Below are 21813 nucleotides of genomic sequence, written 5' to 3'. Positions count from 1 at the left end.
AGTCATGTACCACAATGTTCATTGCAATTCTATTTACAGTAGTCAGGACATGGAAGCAACCTAAGTGTCCATCGATAGATGAATGGATAAAGAAGAGGTGGCACATGTATACAATGGAATAGTACTCAGCCATAAAAAGAAACCAAATTGAGTTAGTTGTAGTGAAGTGCATGGACGTAGAGACTGTCATGCAGAGTGAAGTAAGTCAGAAAGAGAAAAATAAATACCGTATGCTAACACATATATATAAAATCTAAAAAAAAAAAAAAGGTTCTGAAGAACCTAGGGGCAGGACAGCAATAAAGACTCAGACTTAGAGAACGGACTTGAGGATGCGGGGAGGGGGAAGGGTGAGCTGGGATGAAGTGAGAGAGTGGCATGGACTTACACATACTACCAAATGTGAAATAGATAGCTCGTGGGAAGCAGCCGCATAGCACAGGGAGATCAGCTCGGTGCTTTGTGACCACCTAGAGGCGTGGGATAGGGAGGGTGGGAGGGAGGTGCAAGAGGGAGGGGATATGGGGATATATATATATGTATAGCTGATTCACTGTGTTATAAAGCAGAAACTGACACACCATTGTAAAGCAATTATACTCCAATAAAGATGTTAAAAAAAAGATCAACAAATAGGTTAATAGAGTGGAATAAGAACCCATAAATAAATCACACTTATATAGTCATTAGATTTTTGACAAAGGCACCAGAGTAATCCAAGGAGGAAAAGAAACTCTGTTCTCCAAATGGTTCTAGATTAATGATACTGGTATGGAAAAAAATGAACTTTGACCCTAATCCCACAGCATACAAAAAACTTAATTCAAAATGTATCATAGATATTGGTGCAGCCACTATGGAAAACACTATGGAAATTCATTAAAAAAATTAAAAATAGGGCTTCCCTGGTGGCACAGTGGTTGAGAGTCTGCCTGCCAATGCAGGGGACACGGGTTCGTGGCCCAGTCCAGGAAGATTCCACATGCCACGGAGTGGCTGGGCCCGTGAGCCATGGCCACTGAGCCTGCGCGTCCGGAGCCTGTGCTCCACAATGGGAGAGGCCACAACAGTGAGAGGCCCGTGTACCGCAAAAAAAAAAAAAAAAATTAAAAATAGAACTACCAGGTGTGATGCCAGCAGCACGGCTGGGTAAGACATCCTTCGTCCATATCCCCCTGCCAATAACAATTTGGCCTCTATTCACAGACAAAGTGCCTTTTTGGGAGCTTTGGGATCCAGCACCATACACCAAGGGACCCAGGAGGAGTCTCGTCCAGCCACGCATCGGGTAATAGGCACACAGACCTCAGTTCCGGCTCTGGACCCAGCAGGGGACCATGAAGCAGCTCTAGCCCCTCTCGGCCACAGTCCAAGAGACCCTGGAAAACACTGTTTTAGACAATCACCCACAGATGAAACAGCCTTTGTGGAAGTTCAAGTTTCAAGCAGAGAAGTTCCAGCACAATGCTAGAGAAAAATAATACAAGTTTAGATGCACTGCGGGGGGTAAGAAGAACTGTTTGACTACTCACATCACCTTCTCACAAAGCAGCACAGCTTAGGACTAAAAAAGATCTTGGCCTATGATTTCTCTCATGGGGGAAGGAAGAGCACATATGTGAGCACCCAGTTTCCCTGGCTGTGTGGGACACTGTCAAAGAGGCTCATTCCTGTCTCGCCCCATCCAGAGCACTGAATTGTGAACTGCATGACTGGGGGGTGGGGAGGGGGAAGAGGCTGGAGAGTGGCAAACAGGCCTCTCAAAAGAGGATTAAAGGAACGTGGATCTTACTAAATGTGTCCAGGAACTCCATCAAGAAGCCCACCCATAAGCCCCTGGGGATCCTCCAACTGGCCATGGGGCACTCTCAGCACTCCATGGGACTTACACACACCACCAACTTGTGGCAAGCTTCCTGTTCACATTCCTGATGACAGTAGCATGACTGACTGAGCACATACAGAAAGCTTTGCTGGCCCAAATGTGTGGACCATGAGAGACCACAAATTTGAGCTGTAGTGCCATCTTTGGGAAACAAAAGGGAGGCTGTTAGCAGTTGGCCTGGTGTTGTGCACGATCAGAATAAGGCATACAAGCTTAAGAATTCTGCCACAAGAAGGAACAAGAAATGTTGAGCAAGTATAGCCATAGAAGATCTGAGAAATTCTCAGAATCTCTAATAGGGCTGATAGAAAGTATTTCTCTCCTGAAGGCAGTTAGTAAAGACTGGAGGATGTGACTGCTACTTCAAATGTGAAGACAGTAACACAAAACTTCAAGGAAACATGACGCCACCAAAGAATTACAATAATCTTCCAGTAACCAATCCCAAAGACATGGAAATCTATGATTTTCCCAATAAAGAATTTTAAATGGCTATTTTAAGGAAACTCAATGTGCTGCAAGAAAACACAGAAAGAGAAGTCAATTAATTCAGGAAAACTACACTACACGAATAAAATGAGAAGTTTAACAAAGAGACAGAAATCATAAAAAAGAACTACACAGAAATTCTGGAGCTGAAGAATGCAATGAATGCAATTAAAAATATAATACAGAACATCGACATCTGAATGGATCAAGCAGAAGAAAGAATCTGAGATAGAAGACAGGGATTTTGAAACTATCCAGTCAGAGAGGAACAAAGAAAAAAGAATTTAAAAGAATGAACAAAGGTATGTGATCTATGGGATGTCATCAAAAGAAACAGTTTGTGAATTATGAGGGTTCCTGAAGTTGAAGAGAGAGAGAAGAGGGCAGAAAGCTTATTTGAAGAAATAATGGCTGAGAACTTCCCAAATCTCGGGAGACATATGGATATCCAAGTTCATGAAGCTCACAGATCATTAAACAAACTCAACTTAAGAGTTCCTCTTGGGCTTCCCTGGTGGCGCAGTGGCTAAGAATCCGCCTGCCAGTGCAGGGGACACGGGTTCGAGCCCTGGTTCGGGAAGATCCCACATGCTGCGGAGCGGCTAAGCCCGTGCGCCACAACTACTGAGCCTGTGCTCTAGAGCCCATGCCCCACAACAAGAGAAGCCACTGCAATGAGAAGCCCGTGGGTACTGCAACGAAGAGTAGCCTCTGCTCACCCAAACTAGAGAAAGTCCGCGCGCAGCAACGAAGACCCAATGCAGCCAAAAATAAATAAATAAAATAATAAATTTATTTTTTAAAAAAAGAATTCCTCTTTAAGACTCATTATAATAAATTTGTCAAAAATCAAAGACAAAGAGAAAAATCTTAAAAGCAGTAAGAGAAAAGAAGCTTGTAACTTAAAAGGGACCTCTCATAAGGCTATCAGTGGATTTCTCAGCAGGCACCCTTTGAGAGAGTGGGATGATAATCCAAAGTGCTAAAAGAAACAGAAAAAAACTGCCAATCAAGAATATGCTATTCAGCCAAGTTATCCTTCAGAAATGAAGGAGAGAGAAAGACTTTCCCAGGCAAACAGAAGCTGAGGGAGCTCATCACCACTAGACCTGCCTTACAAGAAATGTAGAAAGGAGTTCTTCAAGCTAAATGAAAGGACACTAATTAGTAACATGAAAACGTACAATATACTGGGGTAAAGTTAAGTATATAGTCAAATTCAGAATACTCTAATACTGAATATGGTAGTGTGTTAACCACTTAAATCTAGTATAAAGGTTAAAGGAAAAGAATATTAAAAATAACTATAGCTACAATAACTTGTTAATGAATACAAAATATGAAAAGAAGTAAATGATGACATCAAAAACAAAAAGGGGGAAGTAAAAGGGTAGCGTTTTTACACACAGTCCAAGTTAAGTTGTTATCAGCATATAATAGACTGTTATATCTACAAGATATTTTATGTAAGCATCATGATAACAACAAAGCAAATACAAAAACCTAGAGTAGATTCACAAAAGATAAAGAGAAGACAATCAAAGCATACCTTTATGGAGAATCATCAATTCACAAAGGCAGGCAGTAAGAGAGGAAGAAAAGAACAAGAGAACTACAAAATAGCCAGAAAATAGTAACATGGTATTCGTAAATCCTTACATATCAATATTCACTTTAAATGTAAGTGAATTAAATTCTCCAGTCCAAAGGCATAGAGCAGCTGGATGGATTTAAAAAACAAGACTGAACTATATGCTGCCTACAGGAGACTCACTTCAGTTTTACAGTCACACATAAGAAAGAATGAAGGGATGAAAAAGATATTCCATGCAAGTAGATACCAAAAGAGAACAGGGTAGCTATTCTTTTACCAGACAAAATAGACTTTTGGCCAAAAACTATAACAAGAGACAAAGAATGTCATTATGTAATGTTAAAGGGATTAATTCATAAAGAAAATATAACAATCGTAAATATACATGCAGGCAACATCGGAGCACCTAAATATATTAAGCAAATACTAAAAGATCTGAAGGAAGAAATAGACAACAATACAATAATAGTAGGGGACTTCAATACCTTACTTTCAACAGTGGGTATATCATCCAGACAGAAAATCAACAAGGAAATGTTGGACCTGAACTATACTTTATACCAAATGGAGCTAACAGACATATACAGAACATTCCAGCCAACAGAAGCGGAATACATATTCTTCTCAAGCGCACATGAAATACTCTCAAGGATATATCATATGATAGGTTACAAGATAAGTCTTAGCAGACTTAAGAATATCAAAATCATACCAAGTACCTTTTGCGACTGCAAAGTTATTAAACTAGAAATCAGTAACAGGAAGAAAACTAGAAAATTCAGAAATATGTGGAAATTAAACAAAACACTCCTGAACAACCAATGAGTCAAAGAAGAAGTCAAAAGGGGAATCAAAGAAATATCTTGAAACAAATAAAAACGGAAACACAACATTCTAAAACAAATGGCCAACAGCTACATGAAAATGTGCTCAACATCACTAATCATCAGGGAAATGCAAGTCAAAACCACAATGAGATATCACCTCACACTTGTTAGAATACCTATCATCAAAAAGATAAGAGATAAGTGTTGGCAAGGATGCGGAGAAAAGGGAATGCTTGTGCAATGTTGGTCGGAATGTAAATTGATCCAGCAACTACAGAAAATAGTATGGACGTTTCTCAAAATTAAAAAAAAAGAACCATCATATAATCTACCAATCCCACTTCTGGGTATCCAAAGGAAATGAAATCAGGACCTCAAAGGGATATGTGCACTCCCATGTTCACTGCAGCATTATGCATTGATACAATAGCTAAGATATGGAAACAACTTAAGTTTCCATCTACAGACGAACGGATAAAGAAGATGTGGTACATACATACAATAGGGTATTATTCAGCTGTAAGAAAGAAGGAAATTCTGCCATTTGTGACATGGATGGACCTTGTGGGCACTATGCTAAGTGAAATAAGTCACACAGAGAAAGGCAAATACCATGTGATATCACTTATATGTGCAATCTAAAAAAGGCCAAATTCATAGAAACAGAGTAGAATGGTGGTTGCCAGAGACTGAGGGGAGGGTCATGCAGGAAATGGGGAGATGTTGGGCAAGGGTACATACTTCCAATCATAAGATGAATAAGTTCTGGGGATCTAATGTATAGCATGGTGACTACAGTTAACAATACTGTATTACATACTTAAAAATTGCTAAGAAAGTAAATCTTAAATGTTCTCACCACATAAAAGAAATGATAATTATGTGAGTGATAAAACAGAATGAAATTTTGCCATTTGCAGCAACATGGATGGACTTGGGGCATTATGCTAAGTGAAATAAGTCAGACAGAGAAAGACAAATACTGTATGATCTCACTTATATGTGGAATCTAAAAAAAAGTCAACAAACTTGTGAATATAACAAAAAGGAAGCAGACTCACAGATATAAAGAACAAACTAATGGTTACCAGTGGGGAGAGAAAAGGGGAAAGGGGCATTATAGGGGTAGGAGATTAAGAGGTACAAATTAATAGGTATAAAATAAGCTACAAGGATATACTGTACAACACAGGGAATATAGCCAATATTTTATAATGTCTATAAATGGAGTATAACCTTTAAAAATCATGAATGACTATATTGTACACCTATAACTTACATAACATTGTACAGCAACTATAGCAACAATACTTCAATAAAAATAAATACTAATAATGAGGGTGAGAGGGAATTTTTAGAGGTGATGGGCAGTTTTATGGCATAAACTGTGACAGACTCATGGATGTATAATTATCTCCAAACTCATCATGTTGCATACATTAAATATGTACAGCTTTATTGAGGTATGTACAATCTTATCTCAATAAAGTAGTTTAAAAAAAACAAATGTTATCATAGATCTAAATGTAAAAGTTATAACAATAAAGACTTTAGAAGAAAACATAGGAGAATATCTTCATAATTCAGATGTAGGCAAAGTTTCCCTATATAGGAAGAAAGTTAATAAACCATAAGAGGAAAAAATGATAAATCAGACTTTATCAAAATTAAAAAGTTCTGTTCATGAAAAGATTCAGTTAAAAAAATTAATAGGCAAAACAAAGACTAGAAGAAAACATTCATAAAATATATACCTTGACAAAGGACTGGTAACCAAGCTATATAAAAAGCATCTACCTACAACTCCAAAAAAACGGCTGAAAATGATTTTTAAATGGCCAAATATTTGGAAAAGACACTTCATAAAATAAAATATATGAAAAGTAAATAATCACATAGAAAAGCGCTAAGGAGATGTAAAATAAAAACTATCTCACCACAGGACTTGCTAAAAATTAAAACAATAACACCAAGTGTTGGCGAGGATGAGGAACAACCAGAATTCTCACACAGTAGTGGTGGGAGTACTAAACGCTACAACCACTTTGGGAAAAGCTCTAGCAGTTTCTATTAAAACTAATTACACACAATCACCATATTACCTACTAATCCTAATCCTAGAAATTTACCCAAGAGAAATGAGAACATATTCCCACACAAAGACTTATCCAAGAATGTAGTTTTATTCAAAATAGCAAAAACTAGAACCATCTCAGGTGTCCACTAATAGGAAAATTGATAACCAAATTGCAGCATATTCACTCAATAGAATACCACTCAGCAATAAAAAGGAACAGATTACTGAGACATACAACAATGAAAATGAATCTCCAAAACATAATACTAAGTGAAAGAAGCTTTCCATAAAAGTACATGTCAGACGACACCATTTACATAAAGTTACAGAATAGGCAACAGTATGGCCTAAGAAGTTTAGAATAGTGGTTACCTCTATGTGAGTGGGGCAGAAATTAACTGGGAAGGAGCATGAGGGAGCTTTCCGGGGAGATGGTAATGTGCTATATCTTTGATAGGGGGTTGAGATCCATAAGTAGATGCATTTGTTTAAAAGTCAGCAAGTGTACACTTAAGATTTGTACACTCATTGTATGTAAAATTTACAACATGAGAAAAACTTATAAAAATATTGAACTCTAGTTAATGATATGCATGTTAAAATATTTAGGGGACGCATACAGATGTCTGCAATTTACTTGAAAACATTTTAAAAATAAGATGGACTGAAGGACAGATAAGAGGGATAGAAAAACGTGATAAAACAAGTATAACGAGATGTGAATGGTAGAACTGAAGTGGTGGCTATGAAAATATTCACTGTATGATTCTTTCAACTTTCTTGTATGCTTGAAAATGTTCATAATAAAATATTAGGGGGAGCTCCCTGGTGGTCTAGTGGTTAGGATTCCGGGCTTTGACTGTCATGGCCTGGGTTCAATCCCTGATCTGGGAACTGAGACCCCACAAGCCACATGGCGCAGCCAAAAAAAAAAAAAAATTAGGGCGAAGCAGGGTAGTAACGAAAGAGAAAATAAAAAAGGAAGGGACAGCAGAGATTGCTAAAGAGGAATCACCAGTGAAGTAGAAGGACAACAAGGAAAGTATGATATCCCAAAAACCAGTTAGAAAGGACATTTCAGAGGAAAGAATGGTCAACGGTCAATGGCATAGATTTTTCTGAAAATCCAAATAATGTTAAAACAGGCCCACTGAATTTGGCTGTAAGAGGGGTGTAAGCGGAGGAGAATGAAAGCCACAACGAAGTGGAGGGAGAGAAAACTGCTGGTGAGGAATAAGAGACAATAAATGAAAACAACTCTTAAGAAACTTGGCTGTGAAAAGGAGACCAGAGAGACAGGGCAGCAGCTGAAGGAGGATGTGGCGTCACTACACTGGACAACACCAGAGCATGTTTATGTGTGGGTGGCAATGATCCAGCATAGAATCAGGGGGTGTCGTGGGTGCCCCGAAAATATATGTTTAACTCCCAACCCCCCGTACCTGTAAATGTGACCTTCTATGGAAATAGGGTCTTTGTGGATATAATCTAGTTAGAAATGAGACTGGGCTAGATTAGGGTGAGCCCTAACCCAATGACTGGTATCCTTATAAAAAGAGGGCACAATAAAAAGAGGAATTCCGACACAGACACAGAGAGACACAGAGAAAACGCCATGTGACAGCAGAGGCAGAAACTGGAGTGATGCATCTACCAGCCAAGGACTGCCAGCCACCACCAGAAACCAGAAGAAGAAAGGAAGAATTCCCCCCCAGAGCCTTCAGAGATAGCATAGCTCTGCTGACACCGTGATTCAGGCTTCTAGCCTCCAGAACTGGGAGAGAATAAGTTGCTACTATTTTAAGCCACCAAGTTTGTAGCGCTTTGTTAGGACAGCCCTGGGAAACTAATACAGGGGAGATTAATGGTGAAGAGAAACAGGCGATGAGGATGGGGTAATGTCCTTGAGAAGCTGATATGGAACCATTTCCAAGACACCAGGGCAGGAGTTAGCCTTCGAGAGGATCAGGGCCACCCTCTTCCATTGAAATAAGTATAGCATCATTCATGGAGGATCTAAACAAATGAGGGGTTTACCCAGAAGGCTTGGACAATAAAGAATGCTTCAAAGAGCCTTTGTAATAGCTTCTCTGTCTTTTTAACTAGCACACAATATGCAGCCTGCATATTAAAGGTACGAGTCTTCCTCTAAGCATACAAGAACCAACCTATGAAACTTAAATACAGCAACTCTGCCTTCCAAAAGGAGTTTGAGAACGAAGAGCAAGTCTTACCAACAGGAATGGAACCAGATGCTCAACCAATGTTTGTCAAAACAAAACACAACAGACAGACACAAAGCCTGGTAATCCAAATTCAGGAAGCTCCTTACCTTGAGCTGCTGCTGGAGTTCACTGTTCAACCGGGCCAGCACTGCATTTGCCTCTTTATTTTTGCGGATAGCAGTTTGAATAGCCTTCTTCTGTTTGGAAGACTGTCTACAAAAAAGTACAAACAGTTCACTGAAATAGAACTTACAGGTCTGGATCCTTGTGGGTCAGAACTCTCCGATTCACAGTAAGTGCTAAACTAACAAGGCGCTAATGTCACAGGGCTCCAAAAATAAAATCAGATATTCACACAGGCAGGCAGGCAGGCACACACCAAAGGAAACAAATTTGTTGGGATGAATTATTTACACCTGAAATAATGTCCATTTTATAACTTGAAGAAAAGCTGTGAATTGGGCCTTTTCAAACACTCTTCGTTCCATTTATCCAAAGACATTTTAATAACTATTTCTTCCTGACAAACGACATTAACTGAAATGCCCTTTTTGTGCAATTATTAATGGTGTTTAAAAGAACTGCAAGTGGCCCCGTGGACAAGTGTGAAGGAAAAGAATAGAAGAATATTCCCTTTAGCAAAAAATCCTACATTAACTTAGCCAGCCTACATACCTCTCTTTTATTTCTTTATTATTTGGCATGAATGCCTGAGTGTGTATGTGTGTGAGTGCGTGTGTGCATGTGCATACACCAACATACATTCTGTGGCACTTGAGAAAAACACAAAAATGTTTTAATACTAGTCTTCCCAAATTAAGTCAAGAGTAAATTCACAGAACAGGTATAACTAAGGGGACCACACATCCCACCCAGCCCATTACCGTCTCTGCTTACACTGCCTGTCTGGCCCTAATTTTTCTTAGCACCCTCTTTCCCCCTCAAAACTGTCAATGTGGTTGTAGAACCTATATCCTTATATCCCACAGCAAGAAATACTGAATCCTCAGAGCAAAAGGGCAATCTAAGTTCCCCTAGAAAAACAAACGTATTTGTAATCACTGGGAGAAGGGTTCTAGGCCAGAGCGACTGAACTAGAATGCATTGTGACCACTAGAGAGATCTGGTGACTGTTCACTACGAATACACACTATGCTAGCCACTCTGCTCACCTGTAGAAGGCATGCTCCCTCCCCAACAAGTTGAAAGATTAATATTTTTTAACCCATAAATAGGCAGGGAAGAGGCTTCAAAATCTATTTTTTACAAGATATAGATTGCATTTCTGGTTTCAGGATAAGACGGAGTAGGCACACTTCTCTCTATTCCTTCCACTAAATACAGTTAAAACCCTGGACATAATATACAGAATAATATAAGATGACTCTGCAAACTGAAGTGAAGTGGAGTGAAGAAGGCAAACCAGCTGGGGAACTCAGTACCCAGGGAAAGAATAGCCATGAATTCCCTGGGTTTTCTTTTTTCACTTCATGCATCCCATCAATGCCAATGAGAGCAGATAATATAAAGCCTCCCCAAAATTCTGCTCTCTCTAGCCAAAGGACTTGGAAAGGGGCAACCTAACAAGACAGAAAATTAGACACAATATCCCTCCTGAATACAGATGTAAAATCTTTTATAAAATATTAGCAAATAGAATTCAGCAATATAAAAAAATTATATATCATGACCAAGAGGAGTTGATTCCAGGGATGCAAGACTGATTCAATATTCAAAAAACAATCAATATAATTCACCATCTTAACAGGTGAAAGAAAAAAATCAAATGATCATATCAACTAATGTAGAAAAAGCACCTGATAAAACGCAACACCAATTTATAATAAAAACTCTCAGAAAGCTATTAATAGAGGTGAACTTCCTCAACTTGATAAAGAACCTCTACCAAAAAAACTATAGCTAACATCATACTTAATGAAAAACTGAATGGTTCCCCCTAAGCTTAGGAACAAGGCAAAAATTTCTACTCTCATCACTATTTTCAACATAGTGCTGGAAGTCCTAGCCAGCCCAGTTATACAAGAAAAGGAAACAAAAGGTACAAATATTGAAAAGAAAGAAACAAAACTGTCCCTATCTGCAGATGACACGACGGTCCACGTAGAAAATTTCAAGGAATCTATAAAAAACTCCTAGAACTAACAAGTGATTTCAGTAAGGACAGAAGTGAATTTGCAAGATAGATTAATCTACAAAAATCAATAGTATTTTGATATACTAACAATGAACACCTGAAAATCAAAAATACAACTTCATTTATAAAGACTCAAGCTGATTTTCTTAGCTATATCACAACATATATGTAATTTACATGGTGAGAACTATACAACACTGATGAAAAAAATAAAATAGGATCTACATAAATAGAGAAATGTTTACGGATTGGAAAACTCAACATAGTAAAAGATGTCAACTCTCCCCAGATTGACATAAAGGTTTAACATAACTCCTACAGAAATCCCAGTAGGATTTTTGTAGCTCAAGACAAAATTATTATAAAATCAAATGGAAAGTCAAAGGAATCAGAATAGCTAAACAATTTTGAAAAATAATTATAAGTGGGAAAAACAGAAGACATATAGCTATAGCTATCAAGTGGTGAAGTAATGAAGATACTAATCTTCATTACTATCTTGTGTGGTATTGGCAGAGGGAAAGACACATAGATCAATGGAATGGAATAAAGAACCCAGAAATAGACTCACACTAGTACAACCAACTTATTTTTGACAGACGTGCAAAAGCAAGTCAATGGAGAAAGAACAGCCTTTTCAACAAAAGTGCTGAAGCAATTCAATATCCATAGGCCAAAAAATGAACCTTGACCCAAATCTCACACCTTATATAAAAATTAACACAAAATGGATCCCCAACTTAAATGTAAAGTGTAAAATTATAAAACTTTTAGAAGAGCACGTAAGAGAAAAAATCTTCAGGACCTAGAGCTTAGTGAAGAGATTTTAGAGGTGAAAAGAAAAGCACAATCCATAAAAGGAAAAGAAATAAGTAAGTTGGACTTCCTTAAAATTTTTAAACTTTTGCTCTGCAAAAGACTCTTTTAAGAGGATGAAAAAACAAGCCACAGACTGAGAGAAAACATTGCAAACCACATTGATTTGTATTTAGAATATATAAAGAACTCTCAAAACTCAACATTAAAAAACAATTCAATTAGAAAATGGGCAAAGGAGATGAAGAGACATGTCACCAAACAGGACACATGATGGCAAATACACACATGAAAAGATGTTCTAGCCATTAGGGAAATGCAAATTAATACCACAGTGGGATACCACTACACACGTATTAGAACAGCTAAATTTAAAAAACAGTGACAATACCAAATGCTGGTGAGGATGTGGAGACACTGAACCTCATACAGTGCTGGCTGGTGGGAAGATAAAATGGTACAGCCATTTTGGAAAACAACTTGGCAGTTTCTTTAAACACTAAATATACACTTAGCACACAACCCAACAATCACACTCTTGGACATTTAGCCCAGAGAAATGAAAACTTACGTATACACAAGAACCCGTACACAGATGCTCACAGCAGCTTTATCTGTAATACTCGACAACTAGACACAAACAAAATGTCTCTCCATAGGTGAATGGCTAAACAAACTGTGGTACACCCATAGCATAGAATACTGCTTAGCAGTATTGATTTATACAACAACTTGGACAGATATCAAGGGCATTATGCCGAGTGAAAACAAGCCAAACTCAGAAGGTCACATGCTGTGTGATTCTATGAATATAACATTCAGAAAATGACAAAGTTATAGAGATGGGAAATTGATCAATGGTTACCACGGGTAAGGAGTAAAGAAGAAGACGGGGTAAGGGTGACTCCTGTTCCTTGATTACGGTGGTGGTTACAAGACACACACATGTGATAAAATGGCAAAGAACTACACATATACACTATCCCAACGTCAATTTCCTAGTTTTGATATTATATTATAGTTAGATTAAATGCAATCATTGAGAGAAACTAGGTGAAAGATACACAGGACTTCTTTGTACTATTTTTGAATTTCCTATGAATCTATAATTATTACAAAACAAAAAGCATTGGTTTTCTTATAAATTTATTTATTTATATTTTATTTTTGGCTGCGTTGGGTCTTCATTGCTGCACGTGGGGTTTCTCTAGTTGCGGCGAGCGGGGGCTACTCTTTGTTGTGGCGTGTGGGCTTCTCGTTGCGGTGGCTTCCCTTGTTGCAGAGCATGGGCTCTAGGAGCACGGGCTTCAGTAGTTGTGGCACATGGGCTCAGCAGTTGTGGCTCGCGGGCTCTAGAGTGCAGGCTCAGTAGTTGCGGCACACGGGCTTAGTTGCTCTGAGGCATGTGGGATCTTCCCAGACCAGGTCTCGAACCTGTATCCCCTGCATTGGCAGGCGGATTCTTAACCACTGCACCACCAGGGAAGTCCAAAAGTTTTATGAAAATACATGTTGATCAGAACTGGATGCCCCTACTTAAACAAATACCACGCTAAGTGTGCCAGCTTATAACAGTTTCCCCTCCTCTGGGAACTGTCTCCATCCCCTTCCCCCTCCCTCCACAGGGATGGGCCCCAGGCAGACAGTCCTATTTGTCTTAAGAAACGCTCAGCTCTGTTTTCACACTTGAACGGATGCTGGCCTGTGGTAAGCTGACCAGCTTCTCTCTCCCAGGGATGTATGCGTCCTGGTTAAGAATTTGGTTTACCCTGGGCCCTGCACAGTGAGAATGTAACATCTGGAGCTGGAGGTGGTTGAGAAGTCTTCACAGATAAAAATGACAGAAAATAGAGAAGAATCAGGAGGAGAGCCAACAGGTATACAGTCCTCTCTCCCAATCCATCCCTGCCCCTGGTTTCCATGAGTCACCCCTGTACTCTTATAATAATGAACAGGGTTTTGCTAGCTCAAGTTGCTCTTCATGTTTTACAACCAAATGAGCCCTAAGTAACGCAAAGACAGGATCCGGCCCCAAAAACCTAAGGGTTCAGTAAAGGTGTCTAACTTGCCTCACCTCTTAAGGCTTGCTTCTAGAGTTTGTCTCTCCAGGTTCTCCTAACTTTGTTACTCACTGTTCCAAGGTGGGCTCTAAGTGGCCTGGTTTCCAAGGAGGAAGATGAGGGAATAACAGCAAAAAGGTGTCTATTTCGCCTGCTGCTGTTGTACGTCAGGCGATCTCTCGGTTTCGAACTGCGTACTGTGAGGCTCATCCACTGAAGGTTCTGTGGCAGACTGTCCTCCAATCCTATTCTCACGCCTTCCTGTTTTCAGTAGCATCTCCTCAGGTTGAGCTAGGCACATGGCCATGCAACTAGAAACTAGTGGCATTTCCATGTCTCCCTGGCAAGTAGATGAGGTCACATGACTAAGTCTGGGTGAAATGGATGCGAGAGAAGTGATGTATGCCACTTCTGAGTCATGCCCTTAAAAGTAATCTGTTTTCTCTCCATTTGCTCCTTCCCCCTTCCTGGGACCTGGAACGCGAACATGTTAGAGGTGAGCCACCTCCGACCCTATGGATACAGGCAACCCTCACAGGGATCTAAAACAAGACGACAGAAGGTACCTGGGTTCTGGGCAGGTACTCTTCTGGACCACTCACCAACTTAGACTTTTACATAAGAAAGTAGTTAATTTCTATGTTATGTGAGTGACTGTTACCTGGTTTATGTTCAAGCAGCTGAACCAATGTTTGAAGGAATATAAACTGGGGTCTCTAGATGAGAAAAATCTTCCTAGCCTTCACCCTGGGCCCTGATTTCTCCCACGGAATTCTGAGTACAGCTTTTAAGAAGTGAGTTTATACTGCCTTTTCTCTTCTTGGAAATGGTAGGTTTTCATTAGAGATGCCAATCATCAACCCCAAAGATATTCCAGTGTTGCCAAACATGAGCAGGGAAGGGAAACAGAATCCCAGCCACACTGAGAACGTCATACAGACAAGCAGACACTGCCACGCAAGCTCCTTGGAATGCCCTGGGGCGGCCCAGGACAATTCCTGGGGTTCCAGAGAAGAGCAAAGGCCACAGAGGTTGGCACAGGTTCAGTCACAGTACTGCCACACAGCATCCTCTAGTTCTAAACTGTTCAAACAACTCTTTTTTCCCAAAATCGATCCTTAGCAGATACATTAGATATGGGGAAAAAAATCAAGCTAAGCTATTTCTAAGAAAAACCCACTTCTGTCCTTACGGGTAGCTCATTAATGATGACACAATCAGAGGGCTGCTTATTACTTGTAACCTGGACTCAGGAGCGCACACCTGGAGAGAATATTTTATTAGTTCCTCTCCCCTAAATGGAGCAGACAGTGATGATATCTGAAGCAGAATTTGTTTCTTATTAATAGATCAGTTCTAACGTTAATTTCCCCAAAGGCTGAAGACCATTTTGCAACTTGATTTGTGACTCTTTTCTCGGTTTTCCCAAAGACGGTATATAGTAACGACCACTCTAAATGCACTGGAGAGAGATTAACTTACTACATACAATGGATGTCTAAGGGCATCAGAGCTTAATTCTCTCCCAGAACCCTAGCTGAGAAAGGGCCATACAGACTAACCATCATGTGTCTGGCTGTCCTCTCTCCAGGTTTTAAAAAATGATGAATGCTAAGTTGCTCCTTATCACTCCAAAATAAACTGGTCTGGGACCTGAAGTAAGTCTTATAAAGTTCCCTGCCATTTACAGCACTATTTGTGCTGCTGGTGGGTGCTAGCCTCTCTCAGCCTGACCCCATGTGGTCACCTAACTAGTGAAAGAGTATCATGGTGAGGGGCAGTGACTGAACAGGCAGATAAAAGAAAATATCTCCTTTCAACAAATGCTGCTGGGACAACTGGAAATCCATATGCAAAAGAATGAAGCTGGACCCCTTCATTATATAATACACAAAAATGAATTTAAAATAGACCACAGGGCTCAATGTAAGAGCTAAAACTATAAAGCTTTTAGATGCGAACACAGGAACAAATCTTCATGAACTTGATTTGGGCAGTGGTTCCTAAGGTAAATTTTTTTTTTACATCTTTATTGGAGTATAATTGCTTTACAATGTTGTGTTAGTTTCTGCTGTATGACAAAGTGAATCAGCTATATGTATACATATATCCCCATATCTCCTCCCTCTTGCGTCTCCCTCCCACCCTCCCTATGGCACTGGGCAATGGTTTCTTAGGTATGACAGCAAAAGCACAAGTGACAAAAGAAAAAAATTCGATAAATTGGACTTGACCAAACTTAAAAATATTGTGCTGCAAATAGCACCATCAAGAAAGTGAAAAGACAATGCACAGAATGGGAGAAAATATTTGCAACTCATACATCTGACAAGGGACTTGTATCCAGAGTATATAAAGAACTCATAACTTAAAAATAAAAAGAAAAATAATCCAATTAAAAATGGGCAAAAACCTGAGAAGACATTTCTCCAAAGAAGTTATACACATGGCCAATAAGCACATGAAAAGATGCTCAACATCACTATTCATTAAGGAAATAAAAATCAAAACTACAATGAGATACCACTTCACACCCACTAAGATGGCTATGATAAAAACCCTAAAAATCAAATAACAAGTGTTGGTAAAGAGGAGGAAAATTTGGAACCCTCATACTTTACTGGCAGGATTGTAAAATGCTTTAGCCACTGTGGAAAACAGTTTGGCAGGTCCCCAAACTGTTAAACATAGAGTTACCATATGACCCAGCAATTCTACTCCTAGGTATAAATACTCAAGACAAATGAAAAGGTAAGTCCACACAAAAATTTGTAAACAAATATTCACAGCATCATTATTCTTATTAGCTGAAAAGTGGAAACAACCCAAATGACCATCAACTGATGAATGGATGAATAAAATGTCGTATATCCATATAATGGAACATTATTCAGCAATTTAAAAAATTAAGTTCTGACTTACTATACAACATGTATGAACCTTAAAAACATGATGCTAAGTGAAAGAAGCCAGTCACAGAAGACCACATGTTGTATGATTCCATTTAAATGAAATGGCCAGAGCAGGCACATCTATGAAGGCGGAAAGTAGATAGTGGGGCAGGGGAGGATGGAAAGTGACTGCTAATGGGCACAGAATCTCTTTTGGGGGTGATGAAAATGTTCTAAAATTACACTGTTATGATGGTTGCACAACTTCGTAAATATGCTAAAAACCACTGAAGTATACACTTAAAAGAGTGAATTGTATGCTATATGAAATGTATCTAAATAAAGTTGTCTTTTGAAAAAGATGAAGAGGACTTCCCTGGTGGTGCAGTGGTTAAAAATCCGTCTGCCAATGCAGGGGACACGGGCTCGAGCCCTGGTCCGGGAAGATCCCACATGCCGCGGAGCAACTAAGCCTGTGCACCACGACTACTGAGCCCGCGTGCCACAACTACGGAAGCCCGCACGCATAGAGCCCGTGCTCCGCAACAAGAGAAGCCACTGCAATGAGAAGCCCGTGCACCGCAACGAAGAGTAGCCCCCACTCGCCGCAACTAGATAAAGCCCGTGCGCAGCAACGAAGACCCAACGCAGCCAAAACTAAATAAGTACATTTATATATTTAAAAATAAAAGATGAAAAAAGAAGATCTCTGCGTGAACTCCACCAGCGGCCCTGCCATCCAGTTTGGAGGATGTCGTAGTCACCACTGAGTGACTAGCATTGATGTGAAGTGCAGTTTACAGTGGAAAGCTGGGGAGAACATGGAAGCAAGTTTGGCTGTCTGTGTTCCTGACAGAGATGCATCCTCTAGGCTGGAAGGTGGCTGGAAGATGACCAAAGCTTTCAGTGACTATTAAGGACAAAATACACTTCCTTTATGCACTAATACTACCAGGGAACTGTCTATTTGGAAAAAACAAAAGCCATTACCTGAAGAAGAGTGCTGCACAGATTCAGAATGGGGATTGGCTTCAAAGGCAAGCTGCACCCACAGAACCTGTTGCTTTTCTTCCCATAACAGTGTAAGCAGGAGTAACTCCGAAGCAGCCCCTGAGACCCACAGGGCCCCTGGAGCGGTGCCATGACGTATCCCGAGCATTTGTGTTAGTGACTAGTCAGGCTCACTTGAAGTAACACGCAGCAGCAGTTTTCTGCCCTGGACACCTGGCTCAATTTCACTGAGGCAAGTGATGGCTCTTCTTAAAGCCAAAGCCTGGAGAAGGATGGTCTTCTCGGTCCCGGGCCATGTCCACAGGTGTCCCCACCCTCCATCCAGCTGATCATACAGACAGATATCTTAGCAGCTCTGCATGTGACCGTTCTGTGCTGAGATGCTCAACAACAGAACCCCTTCATGGGGATGAAAAGGAATCACACACCACATCTACTCAAAGTTGGGTCTGAGGGTCTTGAAGCTGGCCACGTGCACCGGGGAACATGAGATAAGACAGGCAAAGGGGGAAACTGCCATTTATATTACTGTCTTCTTCCCAGGAAAACACAGGCCAGAACAAAGAAGAGCGGTAGGAAAGAAAGGAAGAGGAGGGGAGGAGGGGAAGGAAATCAAACCAACCCAAAGCACACGCCAGCCTGGGACTTGCTGGTCCCTGGGGTCAAGTTAAGTCCATCACTTAGAAAGCCTCTTCCTATGTGACCGGGAGACTGTAATCCCATCATAGAAATGAGTAAGGTAAGACTATAACCATTAAAATCACACCTGTCCATGGTGATGACAGTAAACGTAAGTTTACATTTACATATGTATATGCAGATTTAAAATAAACTTTCCGACCTTTCGCGCATTTATCCGTTCTACTTACTTTTGCACTGTTGGATGGGGTTTCACGGTTGCTACAGAAGCTGGCCCGCCTACAGCCGTAGTAGGCTCTTGACTTTCTGTAGCTTGATTTTCAGGTCGGAATTTTCTACGGATGGGCTTTGATGGGGGCTGAGAATACGGTATATCCTGTGGATTTAAAAAAAAAAAAACCAAAAAGTTAAACAAATGCCACCCATCACGTCAATGCCCCATGTTACTCTCGGCCTATCCCCAAGGTCAGTCGTGTGCTCTATTCAAACTCCACACCTCAGGACAAGTGGCTGATTCGTGGCTTGGCAAGACCTGGAGAGACCCGGGCATCAGATTCCAGGGGCCTTTCCTTCTTTCTTTTTCTTTTTTTTCATGCTTGCAGCCTATTACCTCTTTTGTCACCTGGAAGGACACAGGACTCAGATGCCCTCTCTCCCTCCCCTCTTTTCTTTTTTAAATGCTGTGTGCATCTCACACCACAGGGCCTTTCCTTACTGAAGACAAAATTCACTCTTGCCTCACTTTGGGGCTTTTGGGAATATGTTCTGAATCTGTTCTAAGTTTTAAAGTTTGTAGAGGTCTTTGTCATATGCTCATCATTCTCCGACCCCCAGCTCCTACATCAAGCCAAGCTGACGAGCCACTGTGTCTTCTGCAAGGAGAGAGCTGGCCTGCTTCCTTGGAGGATCTGCCTCACCTGTGCTCCCGAGCCCAGGCCCACGTGCTCTGTGATGGGAGGAGGGCCTGAGGAAATGGGCAAGGAGAAAGGAGGGGGAGAAGACGAATGGGAGAGCACGGTGAGTGAGCGAGCAAATGGCCCAGGACTTGGTGACATGGGTGGGCAAGGGGAGACCGTAGCAAAAAGACTAGGAAGGGGAGACCACCCCAGCCCCCAGCGTGCTCCTCGAGGCTTAGCAGGATGCAGGGCTCCCCACTGCACCTCTTGGTCTTGCCAAAAGCAAGGCCACCATATTTAGCTGGGAGGTTGAAGAGGGAAGTACAAACTGTCAGAAACATCAAGGTGGAGCCCAGGAATCATCAGGACGCTAATCTTCACAAAGAACCCAGATTCTAGGAAATGTGGACCATAGACATTCATGTCAGGGCATGAAAACTTTACAACGGTATGTCTGCTAACAGCGGCAAGCAGCCCAGGGGAGGGAGGGGTCACAAGACCATCACAGTAACATCCTCACGCTGGCCTTACCTTCTTTGCTGGACTACTTTCCGCAGCTTGGGAGGGGGCTCTGTTCAGCTGGGGGTGTAACTCGGCCTCAGACGCTTGTTCAGACTGTAGCAAAAGATCACAGAAAGGAAAAAAATGTAACAACATAACCACCTAAACATGTAATGAAGAGAGCTTAGGAAAAGAGTTACTACGGAGAAAGAGCCAAGGATGGTCGGGGTTGCCAATCCTCGAGAAAAGCTTCTGTAGACCCTGCTGTTCCCTCCCATCCCTCCTCCCAGCATTGTTCAATCTTAGGGAAAGAAGTCACAGGAACGTCTTCTATAACTGGACGTATGTATTGCTAAAAACTAATGCTTCGAAAGCACAAACTAAAAATAACAAAGCGTATCAGAAAAATAGGGTGGGGAAAGAAGTTAAAATTTCAACCCGATCACTAACAAAAACAATAATTATAATGAAAAGCACTGAAAGTTTTTTAAATATTAAATTTCTGATAAAACACTCTAGTAGATATGACTCTTTACCTTAAAAAAAGGTGAGGGGTAAGCATGATGGAAAGGGTAAACAGAGGGATTCTGGCTGCTGAGTGGTATGGAGTCCATGAATGAAAGCACAAAGACGGGGGAGGAATGGCCCCAAAGGCCTGCAAGACAGCGGGGCCACACAGCCCGGTGAAGAGCCCAGGGAGCGCGGGTGCCCCTGCTCAGCTTCCTATCTCCCGGGCTTGCTACATTCAGCGCTACTGGAGTCCTTGGCTTTCAGCCACTATTAGCCAGTGATGCAAAATGTTAATAACATGTGAACCAACGTGACTTCCACATTATCAGTCCTCTACTGACCCACAAGCTAATCTGCATCACAGAAACACACACTGCAGCATACAACCTATGGGTCTGAGGGCACCTACCTCATCGCTAAGCAGCCCTCTTCAAACCCTTGCGGGGCCAGGCTTCTTCCTTATTCTGACCCTACTCCTCCCCAACCACCGCCCCACCCAGCACGTTCCAGCTGCCTCTAGTCTTCAGAGACCAGCAGCCCAGCTCAGCACCCTCAGCTGTGTTTGTAAAGGTCCTGTCCCTGGCATCTGATGAGTCGCAGTCTCCTACTTGGAATCATTCTCTCTTCCTGTTCTGGCCCCTCTTGTCCCTCACGTGAGCGGTTTCTCAAGGTCCTGTTTTCGGCTCTCCTGCTCCATGTTTCCCTCCCTGTCCACTCTTCCCCACAGTAAGCCCGTCTGCTCCTACACTTCCACTGCCCGCGCTGGAATCCTTGGTGCCCAAGCAACTCCCCGCCTCTTTGAAACCCACGCTGCAGGCACTCAACATGCGTGATCTCTAGTTCCAAGTTTTTCTTACAGCCTTCTCCTTTCCATTAAGGGTAACTGTATTATTATTGTTGTTGTTGTTTTTATTAATAGATGTGTACTATGAACCACCGAACACTTGCTATGTGTCAACATGTTGCTCTAGATGTTTTGCATGGATTACTGCATTTCATCATCACAGTCTTAGGAAGTCGGGAAGAAACTAAGGACCCAGAAGGTAAGGGACTCACCCAATATCACACAAATAGCAGAGTCCAAACCCAGGCCTCAGGTTCCAAAGCTGGGCTGTGACCACTATGCTCTACCGCCTCCAGCACTCTTGGGCCTGAGTGTTATTCACTCAAGAAGTACCTATCCAACAGCCATGACAGGCAGCCCCTGTAGTAGCACCGGTGTTCAAGAATGAACAAG

The 21813-nt window shown here is 41.2% G+C and overlaps 1 protein-coding gene across 2 annotated transcripts in view; it reads right to left on the bottom strand.

Moving 5' to 3' along the window:
• Positions 1–21813, bottom strand: part of REPS2 (RALBP1 associated Eps domain containing 2) — a 233805-nt gene that overhangs the window by 13102 nt on the left and 198890 nt on the right. For both annotated transcript variants that reach the window (XM_029239934.1, XM_029239935.1), the window contains exons 15-17: positions 20097–20180; positions 18900–19045; positions 9205–9310 (exon numbers count right to left, since the gene is read on the bottom strand). In XM_029239934.1, the coding sequence (XP_029095767.1) occupies positions 9205–9310; positions 18900–19045; positions 20097–20180 (336 nt within the window). The remainder of the gene's footprint in view (positions 1–9204; positions 9311–18899; positions 19046–20096; positions 20181–21813) is intronic.

The sequence above is a fragment of the Monodon monoceros genome, unplaced genomic scaffold (assembly GCF_005190385.1).
Source record: "Monodon monoceros isolate NGI ecotype Baffin Bay Population unplaced genomic scaffold, NGI_Narwhal_1 Super_Scaffold_22, whole genome shotgun sequence".
Taxonomy (NCBI): domain Eukaryota; kingdom Metazoa; phylum Chordata; class Mammalia; order Artiodactyla; family Monodontidae; genus Monodon; species Monodon monoceros.
The sequence above is the reverse complement of the archived record's forward strand: the minus strand, read 5'-3'. Positions and strand labels throughout refer to the sequence as shown.